The following is a 27,549-nucleotide window of genomic DNA, read 5'->3' on the forward strand; positions in this document are numbered from 1 at the left end:
TGCTCTACACTTCCTTTTTGTGTGTACAAATTACTATGTTCTTCGAAATGAAATGTATTTTTACCAACATGGTTATTCATTACAAACAGTGCTAGAATCAAGAATCAAGAATTTTTATTGTTCAGAAGACCCTCGTAGGGCAGGGTACAAACTAACTACATATGGAAGAAATATAACTATCAACATGAGAGGTATAGATATACATAATGTACATTATATAGAGAGATATTACATATTATTTCATTCATAGTGTATAAACATTTATATGTATAAATATCATGAGGTGGCTGGCAGCGTGTACTTTAATGATGCTGATACTGTATAGATAGGACATAATAATCATAAGGTCATATCTAGATGTTGTCTATAAGAGAGGTTCTTTTGCTATGAATAAATTCGTATTTGAGTAAGGAAGAGCAAAGCCAAATATAAGATTCTATTCAAAACTTCATTTTAAAAAATATGTTTAAACCAACTTGAATTAATTAATTGAAACAAAATGATATCCTGTTTATATAATAAGATATGAGTGTTTTCCTGTAGAGAAGTCAGTTTCCATTGTTGACAGAGGTTGAAAGACGACAGAAGGGGCACCTGTTGATAGGAAACAGGAACTGTTTCCCCACCCATATTAGCTGCACGATAACAGTGTGTGCCACCTTCAACCCCTTCCTATTGTATATATACTCATGGCTGTATGTCAGATGGGAACGTGGTGTTAGTTTGGCCCCATGAGGAGGGGTATATGAGGGCGGGGCAGACTGAAGACACAGGACTTATTGCATTACAAGAAACAGAGCTATTGTTGCCAACACTTGATACTTTAGAATAAAGGGTCATGTTTTCATAATTAATTAAAAGGATATTGGCCACACCTCTGTAGCTTCAGGTGGTGAAATAATATTTTTGACTGTAAATGTCAGAGATTATTGTGGCGTTATTATGGTGTAGGGTTCCCTGTGTGAAGCATGCCAGAACGAGGAAATGGAAAATGTGTAGTCATAAGAATTTGATATTTCGGTTAATAAGAATGTGAGAATTAGTAATGGATACTTCCGTGATGAGGTTGGTACACACACATACAGGGAGAGGGAGTCAGGACATTGCCACACTGTCAGGAATAGTCTGATATATGAAGAGATATACACCAGAAGAATTTGGCATTTTTTTCCTTCATTTTGTCATTTTCCCTCTTTGTCACAGTGAACTGCATTTTTGATATAATTACTGGTCAGCTGAATAAAATATTTGATGACAAAACAGTTAATTGATCAGGTTCACTTCATTTTATAATAAAGACAGGGTTACATGAAACACCCTGTGTGAGATGGTGGGCAAGACCTTAGACTAAGGCTGGCCAGATCTAGTCTCTGAAAAAAAAACACATTTAAATTATTGTGATAAAATATGATAAAAATGAGCCCAGAGACTTTCTTCATTTTCAGATAACTTCAGTAATCTAGACTAACCAAATATTATAGACTTGAATGGGCTGTCTTGGATACATCTTTTCAGGGTCTGTATAACTGACTAGGGCAGATCTGTGTGGCCATGGTTGTTGAAAGAGTCAACTAAGATGAGGATCAGTTGGTCACAATGTCACCTGACTGATTGTGTGTCAGCATCATTCTTCATAATGTCGGCTACTGGTTTGCCAGGCCTAAATCAAAGTATTAACATTTGAAATACAAATTTCGAAATACCAAACTTATAAAGGTGCTTTGGTTTTTTTTAATTGGAGTATAAGATACATCTGGAACGTGTTGACCATACGTTTCTTTCATTTCTTTATTTTCCTACATTCACAACATTAAGTGACAGTAAGCCCTCAGTGTCAATCAGATATCACCCTGGATCAACATATAGTGCTGCTGTTATTGTCTGTCTGTGGTCTATACACCCTATTACATGTTTACCATGTCAACAATGTTGCAATATGTGCAAGTACGTACAGGTTGTTGAACCTAGTGGAGCGAGGTGTAAACGTTATGAGAACTGTAGCGTTACTCAATATCCCGAATCTCTTCAGTCACGATGTATGCATCATATTCAGTGAATACAGTGTACCTCTCAATGCTTGACCAGCTTTCAATCACAAGCCATGCCTCCGTAGCGCCTGCGACTAACTTCCCATGTGAACATGACAAGCCACTTTTACATCTTTGTACGTTATACAATATATCCATATTCGTGGGTGTATCTTTTTTCGTTTTCTTTTAAAAGAGTTCCGACTGTAAATGTTTCTTTTGAAATCCTCAATTCTCCTTCATTACGTGGCATAATTAAATAGCAGATACCACTTTGTAGTCAACACCAGCTTTAGAATTTTTTGGAAATGTTTGTCTATTGTGTATAGATAGCTCTAGAAACCTGACAATATTGTTAATGTGTGTGATTTACAAGTGGGTTACATGTAATTATTTGTTTCTTTTATTGGGTGAAATTAATTTGAGATGTTTTCTATTTCTGTGACATCCTTGGTAATAAAGTATACAATGATCTATAAGACAGGTAATAAACTGCCAGATTGGTGCAGGTCAAAGGTCAATGTCACTTTGGCCCTCCCTGGTGTGTGATAAATGCAATAAAAATGGAATGGGTAGAATTAAGATAAAGATGGGATAAGCTGTGGTTGAATGTCATTGTGATGTCAACTTTACTGCTTCAAATTTACTGCCTCTTAAAAACAGGGCAAGTTGATGTTCGTCAAGATGCATATAGCTTGAGTACTTGATAATAACACCATTAACATGTCTTTAAAGGAGAAATGTGACGGTACTCAACTTTCATTGTCAATGTTTGAGATTGTATTTACAAATAAAATACTGCACAAGTACATGCTGCTACAAGATTGTTATAAACACAAGGAGTTATTTATTACAGTTGATGGAACACCCATATGTTCAATTGGAACATTCCTAGCATCAATGAATGGAATTTGTTTTCTGATGAGAAATCGAATTTGATTCTCACAATGAGAACGTAAACAAATGTGCCATGAAATTTGGTGTATTTTCTGTGGTTCTGCTAATTATGGGATGTTTTTTCAGATGTAACTATATTTGTTAGAGCTCACCTGTTGCTGATCGTTAAAGGTCAGAGGTCAGTGTTTTCCCTCGCGTGACAGGTGCAGTCAATATGTGACGGCCAGTCGGAATAAACAACGACCATCCAGTGTGGCCATTGTGTGGTCAGTTCCCCTGCGGACACACAGCATCGCAGGAGCGTGATTTCTACCTCTAAATCTCAGATGGGTATTTGTTGTGATAGGATGTAATTACTGGAGGGATAATAATTACTGGATTGGAAGAAAGCAGGACAAAGAGACAATTTAAGTTGTCATGGTCAGGCCAGGATTATTCTGTAAATAACTGCAACATGATGGCGGTACAGGTGGGTCAGATATTTGATAAAAATGTACTTCTTAATTTCAAATTTCTTTGCAGACTTGTTTATTGTACTTGATTTGTTAACATGTGATGATATCAAAAGTATGATTTTTTTCGCTTTTTACTTTGTCTTTTTTGTTAAGCTAGAATTTTTAGATTTATTTTTTAACGCTGTTTTCAGTTGTGATTACAACTCTGTTGTGGCCATCACCACAAACATGGGTTGAGCTCCGGCGGACATGATTTATCTGGAACTGATCACAAATCACCCACTGAGTCCAGCTCCTTTAACATCCAGGGCATAGAGGAAATTATTGTTTGATGTTTTCTCAACATTGTGAACTTTTATCTCAAACTGTTTGATAAGTTGGAGAGCCATAGCTGTAGTTTCAAGGGTTTTGTGATGTGTGGGAGTGATAGCAGTGATAAGGCTATTGGTCGAAATCAAAGACCTTCACAGTGGAATAGACAGTTAGTATGTAGATCTCCTGTAGAGGAACGTGGAATTGCCTCATCTGCTGCAGTCTGTCATGCACCAGGGGGAGCCACTTACACGACAATAAAGCAGTACTCGCCACAAGGCGGAGAGGGGCAGAGTAAAGGTAGATGGTTAGTCGCAGCCCTTTATGCAGACTCAGCCTTGTAAAGAGCATCACTGCTGGTCAGGAGACTGTGTTCATTGAAAGGGCACCTGTCTGTGAAACTGAGGCTGCAAAGCATGCTTCCAGGCCTATTGAGATCAGCGTAGCCTTGAAGCTCTGAGGCTCTCGCTGTGAAAGGGCAGCGTGTGGAATAACTACAAAAGCATAGGTAGACATTTTGAAGATGGCTGGTTTTTGCTTCAGCGTGTGTTTAACACAGGAAGGCTATCAAGGAAGCATCTTGGAATCAATATGACGATATCATCTCACTATGCTGTGGAGGGAAGAGAATAAACGCTGGAAAATAAAACAGATTGGGCCTGGGTGATTTCACTGTGATCTTGCAGTCTGGGATTCACTATCAGAATTTCTCAGATTATCTTTTGGTATTTTTATTAATCATTTAGGACATATTAAACTTATCCCCCCAAATTTAATTTGATCTTTACATATTGTATTGTGTTACTTTTCATAGATTATCTTAGTTACCCAGATTAAGTTCAATATTTCTCAAGATACCATGAAAGTCCAAAAATAATAGTTGAGAAGATAGTCAAAAATTAATAATTGAGATGAATTATATTTTCTCAAGTGTTTGGCAAATTTAGGTTTATAAGAAATCAAAAGAAATAACATTTCAACAATGTAATTTCATGATAGACTTTTAGCTGACAGAAAGTGAAATAACTGAAATCCTCAAAGCAACATTTAATCACAACTCACTCAATGAACTATGTATTTCAAACTTAAGGTTTATTTAAACAATTCTCAAAGTTGTGCCGTAATTCTTCACCTCCTGCAACTGTGGAACTGTCTGAGACTGTGGCGCCTCCATCAGCTGGCTGGACAGGTGTTGACCATCGCATGTGTTCCCAACACCTGCACCAGACTCACCTGTCCAGCCATTGTGTGCCATCGTCTACAACACTGTAGCCTGGTAGAGGGCCATTAAAGGGAAATGTGTTAGAAACATTGTTGACAAGTAATGGTGACCTGTGTGTTACAGAACATTGTATGAGGTAGTTTGTGTTCCATACTGTAAAAATGAGTCATCTCACTGCCTGACACTGCATATAGTACTGGTTACTATTTTTGAAAATTTACTCTTTACTCATTTAATAGCTAATGTTTCAGGACAAGATATAACAGTGTTTTTGTTATTAGGAGAAAACATGCCTCCGAGGTTATGGTTTAAAATTGTAAACCTGAAGGGGAGGAAAAAGCATGAGGGCAAGAAAGGATATTAGGTCTGAAGGCCACAGGGTTATTTTGACCCCAAGAATTTACTCTGAACAACGTTTATTAATATTTCTTTAATATTAATTATAAAACAACAGTCTTAAGAAATGCTCATAAAGTATACATGTTCTTACTTGGAAAAGTAAAACCTCGAACCCAGTCTTATAAGGAAAAGTAAAACCTTGTACCCGGTCTTACTAGGAAAAGTAAAACCTTGTACCCGGTCTTACTAGGAAAAGTAAAACCTTGTACCCGGTCTTACTAGGAAAAGTAAAACCTTGTACCCGGTCTTACTTGGAAAAGTAAAACCTCTGTCCGGTTTTACTTGGAAAAGTAAAACCTCTGTCCGGTTTTACTAGGAAAAGTAAAACCTCCTACTCGGTCTTACTGCCTTCAGAAAGAATAGTTTGGTTCACAGGTGAGTACCAGCATAGAGATTAAAAAGAAAAGGTGTAATATTTCTTCTTAATTTAATGACTGAATCCCATTTGTTTTTGATTTGTTTCATTTCCTCGCCATGACACAAGGAGCCTCGGGGGTATTGTAATGGTTAAAGCCCTGGTTCCATTCAACACGTGGGTACAATGTGTGAAGCCCGTTCTTGGTGCCACCATTTAGATAGGCCTTGAATATTGCTGAAACCATTCTAAAACAATACTCACTCATTCTCATCACGGTGGGGTGGTTATTCTTTTCAAGTTTCTCAAAATAACGAACAGGAATGTTTTAAACAAACTATATTACTTTGAGTGTTAGGTTAGAAATAAAATATTCATCCTTTTCCATGTATTCTCCATGTGTGAACATATCATTTAAGCTCTATTAGCTAAATGTATTGATGAAAAAACATCTTACACCTTTTTTTAACCTACTAACATTTCACAGCTGAAAATACCACTCTTATCAGTTTGGCAGAATGTCAAAAGAACGTTCAACAATAGTATAAAATGAATTAGTACAAGTTTTGACCCCAAACTCGTGTTGAACATTACCCCAAGTGTTATGTTGCTCTGACATAATAGCAAGAAATGTACCAGTAGGACTCTCAATCTCTTGCCGAAATATTTTCAAATGTGTGATGTAATTGTTGAGGTGGTTCGTATGTGCTTTAGGCCTCGGAAAACGAGCCGCATGTAGGAATACTATTTTTGATGGCTTATGCCAGTGAACAATATTGTGGAACAGAATCAGAGAAAGTGATCTTGCATGCGTAGCAAAAATTAACACCTGAGTTCTCGTTAGTAAGTGTAATGAGATCCCTCACATAGGCACACCTGCATGGGCCAGTCTTGTTTGTCCCTTCTCAAACATGAAAGCAGTAGTGTTGTTTTTTTCTCATAAAAATAGTTCAGGTAAGTAGTTAACTAGGTTAACATTGCTGCATGAAGTGAAATTAAAAGAACATTTTAAAAAACGCTCACAAACAGCCTCACTTCTGTTAATGAATGCGCTAAGATTGTACAAAACAATGTGATAAATGGTTTAGGAAGTGTTTGTTGGTTGGAAAGGAAAGATGTCTTGGTGAAGGCCTGTAGATGGATATTAATCTTGTTGCATGTTCTGCAGCCTGGTGTAGTGGATAGTGCCGTTGCATGCTATGATCAAGTCTGGGTTTGATTCCCCATATGGGTACAATGCTTCATCATACTTAGTGACAAATGTTTGCTGGTTTGAGGTATATAAATAGACTTCACAGAATGACAACTATGCCTGTGTTATGGGTTTTCGGACGCTTAAGGGGGCAGTCGGTTAGCCTATTGGTTAAAGCGTTAGCTCATCACGTCAAAGACCCGGGTTCGATTCCCAACATGGGTACAATGTGTAAGCCCATTTCTGGTGTCCACCACTGTGATATTGCTGGAATATTGCTAAAAAAGGTGTAAAACCATACTCACTCACTCACTCACTCACTCACTCATGGACGCTTAAGAAACATTCATAGTTTTCTCTTTAATCACATGAACAACTGTAAAACATTTCATTCACTTATAAAAGATGACTTTCTCTTAAAAACAAGCCATCATCCGAGTGTTTATGATGTCTGTGTGATGCTGCACCCCTCGTTACAGCACGAGTAATCTACAAATATGTGTCAAACTAGGATGTCCCATGATCCGACGATACTTTTGGTACACTTATTGTGGTTTAAGAGCTAGCTAGCCTATTAACAGACTCAGAGAATTGCAACCACTTAAACTGTACTTAAAGCTCTGTAAAAGCTAGTTAGCTTACTAACTCCCAGAATCACGACCAAACTGATGTAATGTAGCCAACCTACACGGAATTACCGCCACTTAAAGTGAGAGTGTATTTTTAGTAGTTGGTATGTTATCTTGGCAGTGATTGGTACCTCTGCAGCAGTAAAGATTGACATCTTGTGATAGTCTGGCAGATAGGTCAGGAATCTCAGCCTGTCCCTCCCCCAGAGGGTGATTAACCTTGACCCCTGTCAATTACCCACGACCACTAGACTGACCCAAACTCTCATTGATACTGGAGGGGATTGCTGGTCAGGAACCTCGCTCATTAACCTGTGATCTCCTGTTCGGGTATCAAGACACAATTTAGCGATAATGGTAAGTTCTAGATCCATAAATTGACCCTGTCACAATTCAGTGTGTTTTGTGTTATCTGATTAAGGACAATACTTAATAAACTCCACAGACAGGTAGCTTGGGTTGTATACTCCCCATGGAGGTGAGAATGATTCTTCAGTGAATACTGATTCAGTGACTGGGGTAATAATAGCGCTTTGAGTATGCCCCTGAGTGGTGTGGAAACATGCGCAATATAAGTAGCCTATTATTATTATTACTCCAGCCCTCTCCAATACACCTCAAAACACTGTTACCCCTTACCCATGCACCTCCCCATTAAGTAACCCCCACCCCCTCCCCGTCCCCAAGTAACCACCAGCCCCTCCCCAATTAACCACCAGCCCCTCCCCACGTAACCACCAGCCCCTCCCAAGTAACCCCCACCCCCCCTCCCCAATTTACCACCACCCGTCCCCATGTAACCACCAGCCCCTCCCCAATTAACCACCAGCCCCTCCCCAATTAACCACCAGCCCCTCCCCACGTAACCACCAGCCCCTCCCCATGTAAGCACCACCCCCTCCCAAATTAACCACCAGCCCCTCCCCACGTAACCACCAGCCCCTCCCCATGTAAGCACCAACCCCTCCCCAATTAACCACCAGCCCCTCCCCACGTAACCACCAGCCCCTCCCCTAGTAACACCAGCCCCTCCCCAATTCACCACCAGCCCCTCCCCAAGTAAGCACCACCCCCCTCCCCAATTAACCACCAGCCCCTCCCCAAGTAAGCACCACCCCCTCCCCAATTAACCACCAGCCCCTCCCCAAGTAAGCACCACCCCCTCCCCAAGTAAGCACCAGCCCCTCCCCAAGTAAGCACCACCCTCCTCCCCAAGTAACCACCACTCCCCCCCCAAGTAAGCACCCCACCCCCCTCCCCAAGTAACCACCAGCCCTTCCCCTAGTAACCACTGCCATCAGTAGCCAACCCCCCACCCCCCACCCCCCACCCACCAACAACAACAACAACAACACCCCTGCCCCTCCCCATGTCCTTGTTCACCCCACTGATATATGTGGAGGGACACCACAATGGCTGACGGGGCATACCTGCCACTGATAATCACCCTCACCGGAACATACACTGTGTGACTTGCCGCCTCTATCAGCCCCTACCCTGTGCGTAGTAGTCAGTCTACGCTGGACGCTCGGATTGTAAACAACTCTGGAATTTACCTTTCCAGGCGACCATGATGCAAGTTGCTCGGGTGAGTGGTAGACACTTGTAGCACCTTTTTCTGCACTGCCAGTAGGATATAAGGAAAGGTATTTCAGAAATAGTTATTCACTAGGTTATGATGGATTGTTTTAGTGTAAAAGGTTGTTCCTTCTTCTCAACACTGTCACAAGCCTTGAGGGGTTTTATTTCGTTCTCAACTCATGTTGGTGACATTCTCCATAAATCCTTGTATTGATAGTTATTGTGAAGTAGTGGACAAGTAATGGTCAGCTGCTTGCATCACACACGATGGCTGTGGTTCCCCGTTATCACTGGTTATCCTGAATGAATTATTTGAATGTTTACAACACCAAACCAAGACATTCAGCAACACTGCCACAGTCTCTTAATGGATGGTTTAAGGTGTACAAAAGTTTCATAAAACACACATGAAAGTATTTTTGTCTATACTTTAAATTGAATCTCATATGCAGATGTACCAATAGACTATTGTCTACAATACAGACTTTAACATGACAACCTTTTTTCACACATATAGCTGCATCCGAACGTGTTCAGTTCTAAGAAATGCCTATCAAACAATGTTCAGTTTGTATCTCATAGAAATAGAAGTACATTATGTATGTAAGACACATCTAACTGACAACCACGACTCAATCACAGCAGCCTTGGTCTGTCAAATCAATCTGTTGCCTGTCTCCAGAACTCGCAACTCTCTCCACTGTATACAAACTCCCTTGACAGTCGTATAGGTACAAGTCCCCCAGTGAGTCCGTCCATACCTAGTGTGTTACAATCACCTGAAATCCAATCCCCCAATCCGTGGACTTCGCGGATATGATTAAACCCTGTTGCAGAGATAACATTACGATTGTAGTGGAATTTCAATGGATAAGTGTTGTTGTGGTCCAAAGCCAGCATGATTAGACACATAGATAATTTACTTTATGGCATGTTTGCTTGACAAGGGTTTATCTGTATGTGGAGAGTCAGACGGCTTTGTTTGTGGTGGAGATTCATGTCAAGTTTTCTCGTCTTAAGCTGCCACCTAGAATTGAAATGGAAAATAATAGTGCGTGCACAGATGAGATTTGACAGAAATTGATTTATTTTAAATGAGTTTCGAGCTATCAGTTCAATCACACTTCAGAATTTATTGCAGCATTTTGTTCCGATTTTGGTGATAACTTTTTTCAAACTATCATTTGACAAATTGTGTAGTTTCCATCAATTACAAATCATGTCGGCCATTCCTGTCGATATTCATTGCGGAAATGATAATGTGTGTCACAAATAACCCTCAAGATGTACACATGACAGGTTTTTTAATAAATCTAAAATATCATCAGTCCGCCCAAAAATGATTGAAATGATTCAAGTGTGTTGCCATGATAACAAGTAAGTTCGAAGTTTTACAGCCAATCATTTGAGGCGATACTTCTAAACCAATGGATTCACTTAAATAAACTCTAAATAACAAAAAGGAAATATGAAAACAATTTTTTCATGGTTTCTTATTCCCATGAATGCTTGTGTTTACCTGACAACATGGCATTATATACAAGTCAGGCTTGATAAACGAATATATATTTAATATATTACTTAATATTTACTGAAATGATGTTCACGGAGAGAGAACTGTTTATCAACATGTCACTGGTTGTACATCGTGTGTGACATACCATTTATTGCTGACTAACAGGTACATCAATCGGCCATATCTAACCTGTGAGACGCACTTGTTGAAACAGAATCTAATGAAATACTATAACAATAAAATGCTTCAATATTCCATAAAAAAGTATAAAATAGCAGTATGATCACCCTCTCACGTATACATTCAAACTATCCCATCAAGATGCGATCTATATATCAATATACACACCCACATGAAAGCATATCAGCGTTTATGCATGCACTACTCACATATACATACCGCACATGATACCGTGATACATATTCAGATACATTTGCAGAGACTTCTCTTCAGTGCTGTCTGAAAGGTAAACACATCATGAAGACATATATTTATACAGAAACCAGAATGTTGCTATTTTGAAAATCATACAGAAAATATAACTGACTTCCAGAACAAAACCCTCTTCCCGCATCTGATGTAAATACATTTTGCGAAGGAATATTAATTTTGTATGGGTTCCTGATGAGTTATTCATCAATAATTCATGGAAAGGGAAGGTTCTTTTCATGTTAAACTAAGCTGCTATTTTCATAACTTCCAATTTATTATGTGACTCTCAATAGTTCCCCAGGAATCATCTCGACTCTCAGATTGTAAGTCAAGGGAGACTGACCAGCTTCAGTATATACAAGTCTAGGGAGACTGACCAGCTTCAGTATATACAAGTCTAGGGAGACTGACCAGCTTCAGTATATACAAGTCTAGGGAGACTGACCAGCTTCAGTATATACAAGTCTAGGGAGACTGACCAGCTTCAGTATATACAAGTCTAGGGAGACCGATGTCCGAGGTAACACTGTACTGATTGAGTGATTGGTCATGGATGAATGTCCACGCTGAAGTTAATTGAGGGATGTGAGTGGGCGAGTCGTCCGCCTATTTGACACGGTCCCTCGCTCTGAGTCACATGGCTTTAGTTACATGTGGACCATGCGTCACCTTTCACCTGGTCAATTCACACCTACCTGCGTCACCGGACACTGATTGGCAAGTGGTCATCTGGGACAGAGCAAAGGTCAAACATTTCAAAATGACTTGATTGAAAATATGTCCCATGAAAAACTGGCAGGCAAATCCCTTCCAGAAATGGCTAGTCTTATGAATCCTTAAGATCATTATCAAGAAAAAACAGAATTAAATATATTTCTCTGTTTAACTGTTTAGTCGCACTGAAAGTAGATTTAAGAATCGTTATCAGAATTGATAGAGTGCAGCATTCTGGCATATACGTTCAACTTCCGCCTCCACCACTGCCGACACCAAGTTTGTCCGACATTACCTTAACACACAGTGTCAGTTGATTTTCTGGTATGTAACCAAAGTCCAAGAACAGCCTGAGTTGCTGTGTTTAAATGTCATATTTAACCAGCATGAGTGTATTGGTGTTACAAGATTTGCACTCCCAGGGCAACTGTTGCATCTTGTGTGAAGGATTTGGCATCCTGTTCCCAACTTCTGTTTTGTTGTTCTTGTAAACTGAAGTAAAAACAGAAATTAACGTAATGAACTCTGAAGATTGTGTTGAAGGATTGGCTATATGATGTCAGTCTCCTGTACTCCCATACCTATTGTAGGCCAGGATCTCTCCTCCCACACCTATTGTAGGCCAGGATCTCTCCTCCCACACCTATTGTAGGCCAGGATCTCTCCCCCCACACCTATTGTAGGCCAGGATCTCTCCTCCCACACCTATTGTAGGCCAGGATCTCTCCTCCCACACCTATTGTAGGCCAGGATCTCTCCCCCCACACCTATTGTAGGCCAGGATCTCTCCTCCCACACCTATTGTACCCTGATTGTAACTCAGGATCCCCCCCAAGTGATGTTGTGAGATGAACATCTGAAGGTCCAGCTCGTGTCCTGAAGGTGGAGCATATCGTGTGTTTAATGAATCGTGTCCAGTATGTTATTATGATTGTCCTCGCAGCGTGTGGTTACATTAATAGATGTGGACGTGTATTGAGTGAACTGCGGGAAGGCTGGCCCTTGTGACATCAGGTCTGTTCTACAGGACATTTAAACATGGAGATATGTTTTCGGCTGACTATTGTGGTGCTCGCTCCAACCTCTTAATGGACATTATAGTGGCAGGACCATGCGTCTGTCATTAGGAAAATATTCTAGTGGCCAATGTTGAAGCTAGGACAAGTGTCAAACAGACTTTCAGTTTCAGCACACTATATGAAAAAAACTTGCCTAATATAAATCTGGTTACCAAAATTGATCAGTACAGAGAATTATTTTTCTGTGAGCTAGGCTAATACAGATGACCCCTTTTACCATCATATCAAGTCATTTTTATCATACAATATATTATACCCCCATTTGAAGGGGCATAGGTGGTCTCAGGTGCAGAAACTGTTTAGAGTTATGTCCCTTTGCAGTACCAAGATCCGATTCACTCCATTTGCCTTATTCTTGGTATTTTGCTCATAGATTTCAAGAAAGTGGTAAATATTTTAACTGCTTTAGTCCAGGGTTTCCTAGTCCCACACTTGGCATGTACTTGACTCGCACAAGTCTCTGAGGCAATGATTATTAGTTTAAATCATAAGTTCTAGATTATGAATAATAAGAACACGTCCCTATAAGATACTGGAGCCCTTATACTGTCCACATATCTAGACTTGCCTGATAGGAGAATAGAATTACTGCACATCCATGGACCTTTCTTTCAGTAGAGCCTTGGAGCAAGGCTAGGCATGTACCAAAACTGGGGAGTGCTGTATGCAGTGAGTACACCAACATGCTTTCAGAGAAGTCCTCTAACTGCCCGTGTCTCTCATAACCTTTAGGCCTGCTTGTCTTCAGTATTTCCGTCCCTCTTGTGCTAAGTTGAGGTGTGTGGAGACGTTCCTAGTGTGATGGATGGATGAAACAGACCTGACTTGATCTGTAGGAGGTTCTAGGGGGGTATTGATAGATCCCGAAATACTGTCATGTTGTGTCGCAAGACATGGGGAAAAATATCATGCCCTTTGCAGTCGGGGACACTTGTCCTTGTATTTTGTTGTTCGTCATCACAGGGAACACTTGCAGGCGTGGTTACTTTCATATGACTTCAGCTGGGGTAGGTTTGTAACTGTCAAGTGCAAGATCTTTGGTCAAACAGATCCTCAGAACCAGCCATTTTTCTCTGTTTTATTGTGAAATGAAAGAGGTCATTCTGTATGTCAGTATCTTGGCATATTAAAGATTTGGTAGACTAACATCTAGTCTCTGAAATGAAAATATTTAAAAAAGACTTGTTAGATTATAGTTATAAAATATGATTAAAAAAAGTCAATAGGCTTTCTTCAATTCATAATTTTGATACTTCAGTAACCAAATATTATAGACTTGTATGGGCTGTATTGGATATATTTGTTTCAGGGTCTGTTGTCTGTATGACAGACTAAAGATTTAGGTGTTATGCCAGCATGTGTACAATTTATCAGCCCATTCCTAGTGTCCGCTATGTGATACTGTGAGTGTAATATAGCCTAATGTGGCATGGAAAGTTCACTCCCTCCATCATATTATGCGTCTGTTGACCTCGGTGTGGGTTCAGATCCCGGATTTACCCCAGTGATTCTTCATTGGTCTGTCTGCGGCAGGAGATGGTTGGGGGCTTTAGCAGGTGGTAAACCTCTACAAGACACATCACAGGCAGGTCGATTCATCACCACCAGAATATGCTGTATTCGCCATGTTAAGCACCCCTTACCAACATAGAGACCTATCTGTGAATGATCTTTATAACCACTTGTGTTAAGCCCCAAAGTTGAATTGACAGTCCATATTTTTCTGGCATATGCGGTACTGTAGTTGGGTGCATATTTTCTCACAGACATTGAGTTTGGATTTTCCCCCAAAGTGATCACTGAAAGCATAATGGCTTGGTTTTATTAAGCACCCACCTTTGTCAATTTTCTAAGTGCCTGGGGTGCTTATTGCAGCATATACTGAAACTGAAATACTGTCATGAAGCAGATTTTAAACAACCCACTCACTCCAGATATTTCAGACATGGCAGTATTTGTTTCTACATTTTCATAAGCCCACAAATATGCTGTGATTCCCCAAACCTGGAAAAGTATATATTTTTATGCATATAAACATCTTGTTATAGTGCTAGCCTACATCTAATCAAGAATTGTCACCTTACTCTTTCATGTGTATTTCATGAAAAACAATAATTACAAAGAATAACGTGTCCAATAACAGACCAAATTATATAATCTGTTTATATTTTTCAAGTATGGACGCTCTCCTTCCCCCAACCCTTCCACCTGTCTCCAACTAGGAGTACAGCTTCCAATATAGATTGGACATCTGCCAAAACAGGGTCTCATTTTCACCTCATTTCCAACGCAGTGGTCAGCTATTTATCACTCTGTCCATGCTTGACGTCTTCAACCCATGTGCTAATGTTTACTCACCCACTTGAGTGTTAATGGTATTTAACTGTGATATAACTAGCAGGCTTCATAATTATCACCTTTTAATGTGTTTGACTTTGTCGAAACAACAATATTCACCTTAGGGTCAGTCATTATTCATGTTAGTATAAATTGGCAGATAATGTTAAATGTGACTGCAAACTCCAACAGTATGATGAAAGTATCATTTGTTTAAGTCCCTGATATAGTGTCTCTTCATAAAACAAAACATCTTATCTAAATCAAACTTGTTTAAAACTGAAAACTGAGAAAATAATCATCTCAACATGTTCCGGAATAGGAAGTAAGCTTATAATATAAATTGTAATAAAGAAGTTGTTCATCCATAAATCTTATCCTTACTTAAAATAAATAGGGGAAAGCTAGTGAACGGATTCGAGTGTCTCGAATATATATTATATATATTTTCAAATGAATGAAATATTCAGGATTTCAATAGTGAAACTCCTGTTGCTATGGCTACTAAGATTGTACCTAACAGATTATTACAAATTTATATTTTATAATTAACATTCTTTTAACACAAGAAAATATGTGTATTACTGGTAAAATTGTCTCAATACCTGTTACATCCAGCACTACAAATTTGCTAATCTCTCACCTGAATCAACGTGCCGATTAAAATTCCTGATATCCTTCGTGAATAATTGAACTAAAATATGGTATTTATATCCCTACTTGCTCGTATAATCTACTGTGGTATTAACCCATAGTTGTCCCAGGTGCCACACACATCACATCACACTCACCACACAGAAATCCTACATTTGTATACGGTAGTTAAATCATTGAGATTTTCTTTATTTGTCAAATGGGAAACTTCTGTGATTTCATCCTAATTGCCAATGTTGTACCTATGAACACCTGAGGCACTTTACCTTTTCACAGGTGAGAATTGCTTCATGTCATGTCACTAAGCTCGGCTAAATATGGCTGTGTATTTCATTACTACACCACTAGGGCTCTCCAGGGATTTCACTCTTAATACAGTAGCTCCTTGTGGAAGAAGTCACCATACTTCATGGACCAGTAGTAAGGGGACTAGGCTTCCACAGGTATTTCGTATCAGCGGATTACCTCGCCGGTAATCAGTTTGTTTTGCCATTACTGTGTGATGTCATTGTACTAAAACAAACTTTACAGCAGGGATCATGTTTCAAACTTGGGTAATTATTTTGTTTGGCTGAATGCCAGACAGCCTCACCCAGCAATATGTGATTCAGATCAGAATATTTACAAAGTCAAGGGGAGACAACTGTTGTGAACCTTATTTCACAAGATGGTATTCTGTTCTGAAATGTTTTGGACTGTAATGGTTCAAGAAGTTTTCAAGTTGTCACTGATATCTGCTGTTTGTTAATGAAAATAAAGTAAGGCAAGGATTAGGAACTTGATCTTATGTTAAATTTTAATAGGAAAGATGTATTCAAGTTTAATTGAGCTGAACAAAACGGGTACATCCTTATGTAATGTTTCCGATACATTTAGTGCAAGGGTATTAAGTTCCCTAGTGATACTTGCATGAACAAATTAGATGAATCATTTTAAATTAGGCATTTGGAGAATAAAATGCTTATTTCTTGGTACAGTTAGGACACAACGAATTGATTGTGTTCGGTGTTTTCTCACTTCTTGTATTGGTATAATACTTACTGTCAGCTGACTGTAGTTGGCCAACACATGACCTCACTGATATGAACAAGTCCAACTCGTGGTTTTTCATGGTTGTTGAATTAGTTTTTAAAATTTACGAATTCTATATAATCATGTGAAAACACAAAATGAGGTATTGTAGACCTTGTTGCTGTGTAGGATCCGTGGTCTGATGCAAATGCTTCAGTAGAGATTTAGACTAACATCTTTCAAATGATTGAGCCTTGAAAATCTTGTGTCATACCATTATGGGCCAAACACATACCAACATTATTTGGATAGCGCACTATTAAATTACTGTTATCTAAATTTGTGATCACTTTTGAATTACCACACACCAGAGCCTCGAGAGTCATTAAGAATTAAAATATCTCCTCCCGAAATGGCATCTTCGTCTTCTCCGACTTGCATCTATTAAATTTGATCTTCTAAATTACTTTGCCTAAAAATATAGACAATGTATAATTTAGCTAAGAACAATAACAGCTTATCTTGCTCGGTGAATAATTCACGTTTGTGCTGTTCAAATGTCAGCCAGGACTTCAAAGCCGAAGAGCAATTTCTCGTGAAGGTCACAAGGTCGCAGTGTGTTCAGCAGGTCCATGTGACATTTGTAATGAATGTGACAACGCAGTATCGTGGTTGTCCTGGGCTTTAAACACTCCACTGGAGGAAGGATAACACAATTACTCATCTCTGATCAAGTTTCACATTTAATTTAATGTATTCTGAGAGGACACATCGTAAGCAGCCTTGCAGAGTTTTGGGTGTCCAATGTCCCCATGCTGCTGGTGTCAAGTGGTGATGATCCTCGCAGGATGTATACTTCACCGATGACTGCCGTCATTGATTTTGTCCTCTTCGTCTTTTATTTGATCATTTGAAGTTTTTTTTGTGGTTTTCAAACATTTAAAATATTTTGAAAAAACTTGTTAGTTTAAGCCACCTATTCACAAAGTTACTTTAGCTATAGTGAGTGAGCGAGTGAGTATGGTTTTACGCCGCTTTTAGCAATATTCCAGCAATTTCACGGCGGGGAACACCAGAAATGGACTTCACATATTGTACCCATGTCGGGAATCAAACCCGGATCTTCGGCATGACAAGCGAACGCTTTAACCACTAGGCTACCCGACCACCCCTCTTTAGCTATAGTGTTTAGGGGTTCGGTCATCATTACCCTCAGATAACTATGTGAAATGGCCCCCAGGTTTTGTTTTTCATCCTATTCCAATACTTCTGCCCCACCCCTGTGAAGATCTGGGTTAGAATCGATCTTCAGCAACCATGCTTGGGATCAGAGGGATATCAATTGTGTATTATTTACAGACCACCATCAAAAAGCTGGAATATTGGTGCGTGCAGCATTAACAAACCAAACTCAGACATCTGATAGTTGTTGGGCTAAGATACCTTCAAAGAACAAGGTATATGTGGGGTAGCTTCATGGTTAATGCACTGGCTTGTGACACCAAAGGCCTGGGTTCAATTCCCCCATGTGTGAAGCCATTACTGGTGCCCCCTTATCTGGAATATTGTTACAATCGGTAACAATAAGAACAGGGCTCTGGCTGTTAAATACGTCTTGTGGTAAATGGTAGACTTTTAACCAATAGAAATGATTTTGGTCATATTGGATCATGCAGTGTTGAAAGGTAATTATAAAACTTGTTCAATCGTTACTTTATCTTTTCAGACAGTTAACAAACAAAAATACAAATTCTGTGAATTTCATTAAATGTTTATTCAGTGTTTATGCAACAAATTGTATGGAATGAGTCTATTGTTAAAATAAAAGCTTAATCTTTTCTTCTGTAATTGATGCTCTGAGTAATTTGTGTAAAAATGTTTTGTTCATTTCCTGGTATGAATTATTTATCGGGGTCAAAGTGCAGTTGTCACATAACTGTGTTTTTTCTCGGTTGTACAAAGCCTAATCTATCACAAGCTAGTGCTTCATGACACACGTGAGCCGATGTGACCTGACTCACGCGAAACAAGATGTATCCTTATTTGTTTATTTTTGACATTTAGATCCTTGGGATTTTGCCCAAATAACCATGAAATTGCTAGACTTGATTGAATTTGTAAAATAGAAACAGCCGCGTTATGTTGTCACTTCATCTGCAACAGTTGGTTTGTGTGCTCCAGTTGATGTATTGTCAGCATATAACCTGCTGTACTCACTCTCTCAATAACCAGTGGTTGGACCAGTGGTCTATGGCACAGTAAATCACTATTCTGCAATGTAATCGTTTAAGACCGGCAAACACTTTTGTTTTTTATTCCACATTATGTTGTTCAAACTGAAGTAGATCAGCTTGCTAGCTCATCTCACTCACGCCTCACTCACTCACAGGGGTAGCCTAGTTGTTACAGCGTTTCCCAGTCGTGCCGAAAACCTGGGTTTGAATCCCCACATTGGTACAATGTGTGGAGACCATTTCTGGTGTCTCCCGCCATGATATTGCTGGAATATTGCTAAAAGCAGTGTAAAACCTCACTCACTCACTCACTCACTCACTCACTCACTCACACTCACTCACTCACTCACTCACTCACTCACTCACTCACTCACTCACTCACTCTCTCTCTCTCTCTCTCTCTCTCTCTCTCTCTCTCTCTCTCTCTCTCTCTCTCTCTCTCTCTCTCTCTCTCTCTCTCTCTCTCTCTCACTCACTCACTCACTCACTCACTCACTCACTCACTAGGGCAGGACATGCACACCTGGTGTCATCACTGATTTTCACTGATTCATTCATATAACTTACCACTATTTTGCCTTTTACAATCAGTGTAATCTGTATTGGCAGATAAGAGGCAGGTTATTCTCGGGCATTGCCCTGTTGTATTTGTTAATTTGGATTTCTATGTGACTAGAAACTGGCGTACAGTCTACCTCTCTCAGCAGCCACATGACTGATTCCACAATGTCAGTCTCTCTGTTGAAGTCGGGCCAACTCTTTGATGGCCCCATTGAATACACCAAGAAATGATATTAAGTGGCATGAATGTGGAGGATTTGTTCAATATTGAGGATTAGACACGGGTGTCGGAGGTGCACGAGATAAATGGGCTGTCCATGAATGTATGACATGTAATTATGAGCAACACAGTGTATACAGACCCATAGAACTCCCTGAGTGTGTTGTGTAGAAATGGGATCAGCGGCATATCATGTCCAATGATGATAGCCAGAGGTGACCTCAACTCTGTGTCTGTATGTTGTTATTTTGTGTGAATATATGAATATATGATTGAACTCGATCCATTAGTCATAAACTGTTTGTCTGCATTCACCATTGTCAAGCTGTTTGTCTTGTTTTCAAGTCAGGGGGCACGGGTGGCCCAGTCGTCTAAGGCGCAGCGATTCGCTGTGCTGGGTTGCGTCCCTTGGGCACGCCAGAAACCTATTGTGGGTTCGAATCCTGGTTCGCCCCGATTATGTTTCTAGGTTTGTCAGCACCATACCTGTGCTCGTGGGTTTCACCGAAGTGGTAAATGTCTGGGACCTGCATCACTTCTGGCTTTCCTCCCACTTTAAGCTGACACGCTGTGATATAACTGGAATACTGTTAAAAGCGGTGTTATGCCCAACTCACTCACTCACTCACTCACTGTTTTCAAGTCTCAAATCAAAGGTATTTTCCTCACTTATATTTTCACATTATATTTCTTTCACACTTGAGCAATTTGCTATTGTACAGTTTCTTTGGGTGCTATTTTTTCTTTTGATTCTATGGCAAAGTCGGTCCCCAGTAACAGATGATTGTTGTGTGACCCCACAAAGTCGGTCCCCAGTAACAGATGCTTGTTGTGTGACCCAAAATAGTTTGTCCCCAGTAACAGATGCTTGTTTAGTGATCCCACAAAGTTGGTCCCCAGTAACAGATGCTTGTTGAGTGATCCCACAAAGTCGGTCCCCAGTAACAGATGCTTGTTGAGTGATCCCACAAAGTTGGTCCCCAGTAACAGATGCTTGTTGAGTGATCCCACAAAGTTGGTCCCCAGTAACAGGTGCTTGTTGAGTGATCCCACAAAGTCGGTCCCCAGTAACAGGTGCTTGTTGAGTGATCCCACAAAGTTGGTCCCCAGTAACAGGTGCTTGTTGAGTGATCCCACAAAGTCGGTCCCCAGTAACAGGTGCTTGTTGAGTGATCCCACAAAGTTGGTCCCCAGTAACAGATGCTTGTTGAGTGATCCCACAAAGTTGGTCCCCAGTAACAGGTGCTTGTTGAGTGATCCCACAAAGTTGGTCCCCAGTAACAGGTGCTTGTTGAGTGATCCCACAAAGTTGGTCCCCAGTAACAGGTGCTTGTTGAGTGATCCCACAAAGTTGGTCCCCAGTAACAGGTGCTTGTTGAGTGATCCCACAAAGTTGGTCCCCAGTAACAGGTGCTTGTTGTGTGATCCCACAAAGTTGGTCCCCAGTAACAGGTGCTTGTTGTGTGATCCCACAAAGTTGGTCCCAGTAACAGGTGCTTGTTGAGTGATCCCATAAAGTTGGTCCCCAGTAACATGTGTAAACCCATGTTGCAGACGTCTGGGACAGCATGTGTTGATTGGGGCATAAACCATGTATCATGGAGCAGATGTCACAGAACGGTATACATCTGTTTTGTGAACGAATACCCAAAATCGCAGAATAACTCATTTAGATGGGGCCATGCACAAAATATACTTGACAACATTTTGTACTTAACAGAATTTAGCAGACGTCAGAGAACAGCTTGTTTTGGGCTGTGGGGCCAGTCTTTTGTTGCCGTGGGACGTGCCCGCTGATTGAAGGACATTAGATAGAAGGTCCTAGTGGAGGATTAACACTGTGACAATGCGGAAGTACAGCCCGCCACAGCCTACAAGGAATGTGTTCACAATGACAAATCTGAAAAACTTCCAATTTGCACTCACTAAGCCTTTTCATTTTTTTATTTCTCCATCAAAGTGGAATTAATTATTTATTTATGAGATGGAGAGTATGTATTTATTTTCTGTCCACATTGTTGGTTTTGTTGGGGATAATGATCCATATTTGATTTATTGATATTGTAAATGTTCGGCAGTGGCCAGAGCCCACGTTTGCTGTACTACACAATTGACCTGTGTACATTGCAATGAATATTTCAGCAGTATCTCTGCAGGAGTGTTTGGTCGTATCATACAGGTCCTTGCTGCATAAATGTCAAAAGTTCACACAGCTGAAAACGCATGTTTGCACCAGTATTTGATAAAGGCATATCGTTCAGGAGAATTTGGTGATAAGGTCAATTTCGTGAGAATGGAATATTTCTCAATTGCAGGTTTTTCATATGATTTTTTAATACATGTGGGAAAACAAATTCACAAACAAATATCATCCAATACTCCCAGCATTAGCTTCACTAGTCTGGCATACAGACCCCAAAACAAAAATCTCCAATATGGCCCATGCAAGTCTATAATATTTGGCAAGTCTAGATTACTGCAGTACTTACTGTCTGAAAATGAAGAAAATATCTGGGCTCCTTTTTATTATATTTTATAACTATAATTTGAGCTGTATTTTTTTCTGTAAAGTATGTTCATTTCACCTGAAACAAGATTAATAAAAAAGTTCACAAAATGTCTCGACAGATGTGTGTGTTGTTTCCTCACCTGATAAAGAACTGGCCATTAATTAAACACATAAATGAGTGGGTGGGTGGGTCACAAGTTTGGGAGGGTCAGGAAAGAAATATCTGGAAAATGTTGATAATATATACTACTGAAAAGAAATTAAGGACCACTCAATTCTTTCACATGATTACATGTATTGTTAATCTGTCTGTCATGAAAGATTAACTATGGTCATATGAAAAAAATCGGGTTTTCTTTAACTTCTTTTGAGTAGTATACTTGTATGAGTGATATTCATGATGGCCTTAACATTTAATGGCATATTGGGGAGGTCCTAAAAAATATGGAAATTGACCATTTTGGAGATGGTCTAAATTCTGCCAACAAGGGGAGCTAATGATTTCTCAAATGACTCCGACAAAAAGTCAGTATTCTAGATCTGGTGAATTCCAAGCAATCTCCATTGATGTACCAGTATTTAAATTTTGAAAAACAATTTGTGCACAAAAATAATGTAATTCAGTTTTGGGTTCATGTCAGAAAATGGTGGATGACTTAAACGTATTAAAACAGCCAGGAAAGGAAATTTGAGGGGGAAAAATTGGTGAAAAAAAATATTAGTCTCTGTGAAAACTGATCTTTGACTGAGTGCTTTGACAGGTCATTGAATGGATTAATTTAGAGCATGTCAGAAAAGTTGCCATGCCAGTGAAGTTTGTTCTTTGATCTTGAACGAATAATATAAAAACAATCATCAGATTCTTATTTAAGCAATTCCCCTAAGGAAGACGAGTCACATGGATTTTGTCAGAGGTATAATTACCTGCGTCATATGATCCCTTCAGACAGGTAAACGCGCTGAAGGCTGATTAAAGCAATCACATCCAGCGAACATAATCTCCATGATGAAGATGAAGACTGATGATGACTGGCCATGTCTCAGTAATACCTGCGTTCTACCTGGGGGTTGTTACAGCTCATCACTGGGGTATTGTCGTGTATATACTTCACTCACAGATTCGACATGGTCTTTCACTCCCAGATCCACCCTGATTATAGTTTCATGTCTGTCAGCGCCAGACAGAAAGTAAATGTCTGCAACTGAAAAACTGTTAAAATCTTTGCAAGTCACTCACTCACTCGTCTTCACTAGGCGAGAACGGGCATCAGCAGTGTCCACGTCCATGATAGTGTTGCTATGGTGCTTAAAGTGGAGTAAAACTCGTGAAGATCCAGGTATAGAATAGGTCTTCAGCAACCATGCTTGCCTATTGGGTGGTCAGGCTCGCTGACTCGGTTGATGCATGTTATATCCCAATTGCGTAAATCAATGATCATGATGTCAATCACTGGATTGTCTGGTCCAGACTCAGTTATTGACAGACTGACGTCATATAGCTGGAATATTGTTGAGTGCGGTGTTAAACAACAAAAAAGCAAGCAAGTAAAGTGGAGTAAAATCCCTCACTCACTCACTCACTTACTCACTCACTCACTCACTCACTCACTCCTATTCATTATGAGAAAATAAACTCAGCAGTGTTACCTGCCATGATGTTGCTGCAGTAATCCTTAAAATGTCATAAAATCATTCACTCACTTACCCTCTTAAGACGTTAAGGATCACCTGGTTCTTTCATATTACTATAGTTGATCTTACACTTTGTAATATTTAAGAATCAGGTGGTAGGCCCTTAACTTCTTTTGAGTAGTATATATATATATAAATATATATAGATTATAGTATTATATTTATAATAGTTTATTATTAGTAATATTTATGCTCAACTATCACATTATTTCTGTCTGTTTTGCTTATTAACCTACTTCCCTAAAATATCTCACTCCTTTTTAAACTCATTTTTTATATTCTATTTTCTTTGAGTGTTATTTTTAGACCTTGTTCAAGGAAAAACATTGGTTAAGTATTGTATGCAACTATTTCTACATGGTATGGAGTATTAATAGAAAATAACATTGACATGCAAATACACTGGGTAGAAACAACATTCTGGTGTATTGTTTCATGTAATTGTTAGCTGGAGCTTTGTTTAAGATCTTCCTATGTTAGTTTTGTTAAATTGGTCTTGAGAAACATTAATTTTTCTGAGCAGTGAATTCTTTTAATTAAATTTACTTTATGGCAGATAGATTAAGACAACCTCCATTGCCCCAGTTTGACGTTTTGTTGTGTCAACTTGCTCTAATCAATGACAAACAGGGAAGAGAGTGGAAACAACCACCAATGTCATCTGTGCAGCTGACGATCAAATTTTCAATATGATATGAGGAGAAATTCCTTTATTGACAAAACAATATTTATTTCCTTGTTCTGTGAATGGCCCAATGCTGTGAGATGCCCCTAGATGCCCCCGTATTGACGGCAGACATCAGATCATGCTGCGTCAAATATTTGCTGGCTTGTTAGGTGTGACAGGCAGACAGGATGGAGGAAGATGTTGGTCCAGAGGCAGATACCTAGGCCGAGCTGGAGCAAATGTTGTACATGCCTAGGGACACATGGTGTGGCTGGAGTAGGTTGGAGCTCCAGGTGTTGAAGCAGATCAGAAATAGTTGTCCTCCAAATAGCACATGTTGTGGTGTCTGTACTGACATAACAACTTCAGGATGAATGAGAGCAGAGGGTGGTACTGAAGTCATGCTTGACTATTCTTTCAGCAGAGAAAAATAGGGAACATATTTCATTTTGAATCAAAGAAAAACATATGTTTCATAAGTAGGAAACACAATTTATTGTTTTGTTTGACAGATGAATGAATAGAGCCTTAAGTTTCATAAGATTTTTATTTTAAAAATGCAGTGTTTGCAATTTTTTACATTTGCATATGTTTTTGTAAAATGTTGGTTTCAAGATTATTTGTTAACATAACCAGCAAGGTTGACATTCCCATCAAATCTGCCTAAGTCTCAGTGAAGACAAATAATCAACTTGGATTGTCCTCATTTATTTAAAGGAAAAGTGTCAAATGCATGGAAAAATGAACGAACTAATAAAACGTGACCAGGCTGCATGCACAGGCTCTAGTTCATGGAGTGTAGGAATGTATCAGTTTGTGGAAGGAAGGAGAGATGGATGAAGTTCTGAATGAGTGAAAGAAAGAATAATGATCATGAGGGTGAGGGGCTGCTTGTGTTGGTAATTGGCTTTATCACTCAAGGACATCGAGGCAATTTATTTCCATCAATATGTAATTAACCAGACAATGGGAAAGAGGTGGAGTTTTCTTGAGTGATTACTGCTAAAGAAACGGCCCCATTAACATGCAGTAGGTTTGTTGTGCTTGACCCTGCCTGGTGCTCATTGGTTCACATTGTCAACTTAACCACACCAATACATAGCTGTACGAAAATAAATTCAAAATGATCAACTAAAGAGCAGATGTAGACAGCCTCATGGGATATGTGGGTCAATATATATATATATATATATTCAAAAATATTCAAATTTTTCTTATGTATAAATATATTTATATAGTATTATATACAGATAAATATAGTTATATATACAAAAATGAGGCAAATGTTCACTTGGTGTACATGTAATATATAATAAAATAATAAAGTCCACTTTAGTCCAACATCTTCTTTATATCAGTTTCAGACATAGTACTTTCACTTTTACTTTTCAAATATTAGTTATATATATATAAAATTACATAGTTATATATATTTATTTTTTTACCCCCTGTATACCTGGATGTCATTTTGCAGTTGGAGGAAACTATATTCTTTTTTTTTATCTGAGTGATTTCATGCAGTAAGATTGATGGTTATTTTAGTGTTGTCATTGTGTGAACAGACAAGGTAATATTTGGCCTAAACGAGCGTGCCCCGTGCCCTCAGTTGTCCAGTGTAGCATATGTGTTGATTAATCAATACCTATTGTGTGTCATCTGAATGGGTTGTAGGTGGTTTGTTGAGACGCTATACCTACTGGTCAGTCCCTTGGTCAGTCCCTTGGTCAGTCCCTTGGTCAGGCCAGTGGTCACCTGCCTGCTATCTGGTCCATCATACCTTGCAGGTACGCCCTCCAGCCATTGGTGTATTTGAATAACAAAGGCCAATGGCTTTGTGCCAGTGGTGTCTCCAGTGAGGCAGGCTGTGTGTGACACGCTCCCTGTGACCCGGTTCTGGCTGTGTTCACCAGACCACTCACATCAAGGAAGCCATCTTGTCCCACTCTCTCTATCTCTCACCTGTACCACCACACCTGGACTTACCTTAACGACATCCTACTCACCTGTGGCAGAGGGAGCCTTCGTGTGAGGATATCCCCATATTATCGTGCTTCATGATTGGCTGATTGGACAAACAGTGTAGGAGTGACACGGAGTCGCATTTGTGGAATTCTTCTGGGTACTAGATGTGTGAATCATGTCCTCCTGTCCGTGGAGTGTGGTAGCATGGAGCACAAGGAGAAACAGTATGTCGGGTATTACAGTGCTGAGGAAGACTGGGATGTACACACACTGGAACTAGTCAACTCTCACCTGGAGCAATACCTCAGAATGGTAGGTGTTTCATCTGGGACGCTCCAGCATACTTACATACCGGCCTCACTGGCCTGTAGATCACAGCCTTGTACAGCTTTGACATCTTGTATCTTACTGCTAGTGGATGTTATAGTGGGTAATACTATTTCATACCTGTTTTCAGAGGGTTTTTTGTTGGGTTGTATAAGTATTTGATACAGTGTTGATATTACTGGGACACAGTACCATTTATGACTGTGTTTATATTACCAGGGTATGACAGTATTTGATACAGTGTTGATATATTACCAGGGTATTTAGTACAGTGTTGATATAACCAGGTATGACAGTATTTGGCACAGTGTTGATATTACCAGGGTATAACTGTATTTGATACAGTGTTGATATTACCAGGGTATGACTGTATTTGATACAGTGTTGATATTACCAGTGTATAACTGTATTTGATACAGTGTTGATATTACCAGGGTATAACTGTATTTGACACAGTGTTGATATTACCAGGGTATGACTGTATTTGATACAGTGTTGATATTACCAGTGTATAACTGTATTTGATACAGTGTTGATATTACCAGGGTATAACTGTATTTGATAC

The 27,549-nt window shown here is 39.5% G+C and overlaps 1 protein-coding gene and 1 long non-coding RNA gene across 5 annotated transcripts in view; one reads left to right on the forward strand and one right to left on the reverse strand.

Moving 5' to 3' along the window:
* Nucleotides 1–27,549, forward strand: part of LOC139442088 (apoptosis-stimulating of p53 protein 1-like) — a 129,251-nt gene that overhangs the window by 75,714 nt on the left and 25,988 nt on the right. Inside the window, exon 1 of one of the 4 annotated variants that reach the window (XM_071222872.1) lies at nt 9,003–9,076. The exons of 2 other annotated variants lie outside the window; for them this stretch is intronic. In XM_071222872.1, coding sequence (XP_071078973.1) covers nt 9,059–9,076 — 18 coding nt within the window. In that variant the 5' untranslated portion in view covers nt 9,003–9,058. Of the gene's footprint in view, nt 1–9,002; nt 9,077–26,605; nt 26,970–27,549 lie in introns of those variants that run through there. One more of the 4 variants, XM_071222870.1, reaches the window with a different exon arrangement.
* LOC139444266 (uncharacterized) lies at nt 9,548–11,842 on the reverse strand. The gene is made up of 3 exons (XR_011651750.1): nt 11,713–11,842; nt 10,985–11,044; nt 9,548–10,096 (listed from the first exon to the last, which is right to left on the reverse strand). It is a non-coding gene; the product is annotated as an uncharacterized lncRNA (long non-coding RNA).

This window comes from Haliotis cracherodii, unplaced genomic scaffold, assembly GCF_022045235.1.
Source record: "Haliotis cracherodii isolate W230 unplaced genomic scaffold, xgHalCrac1.p SCAF_5, whole genome shotgun sequence".
In the NCBI taxonomy this organism is placed as follows: domain Eukaryota; kingdom Metazoa; phylum Mollusca; class Gastropoda; order Lepetellida; family Haliotidae; genus Haliotis; species Haliotis cracherodii.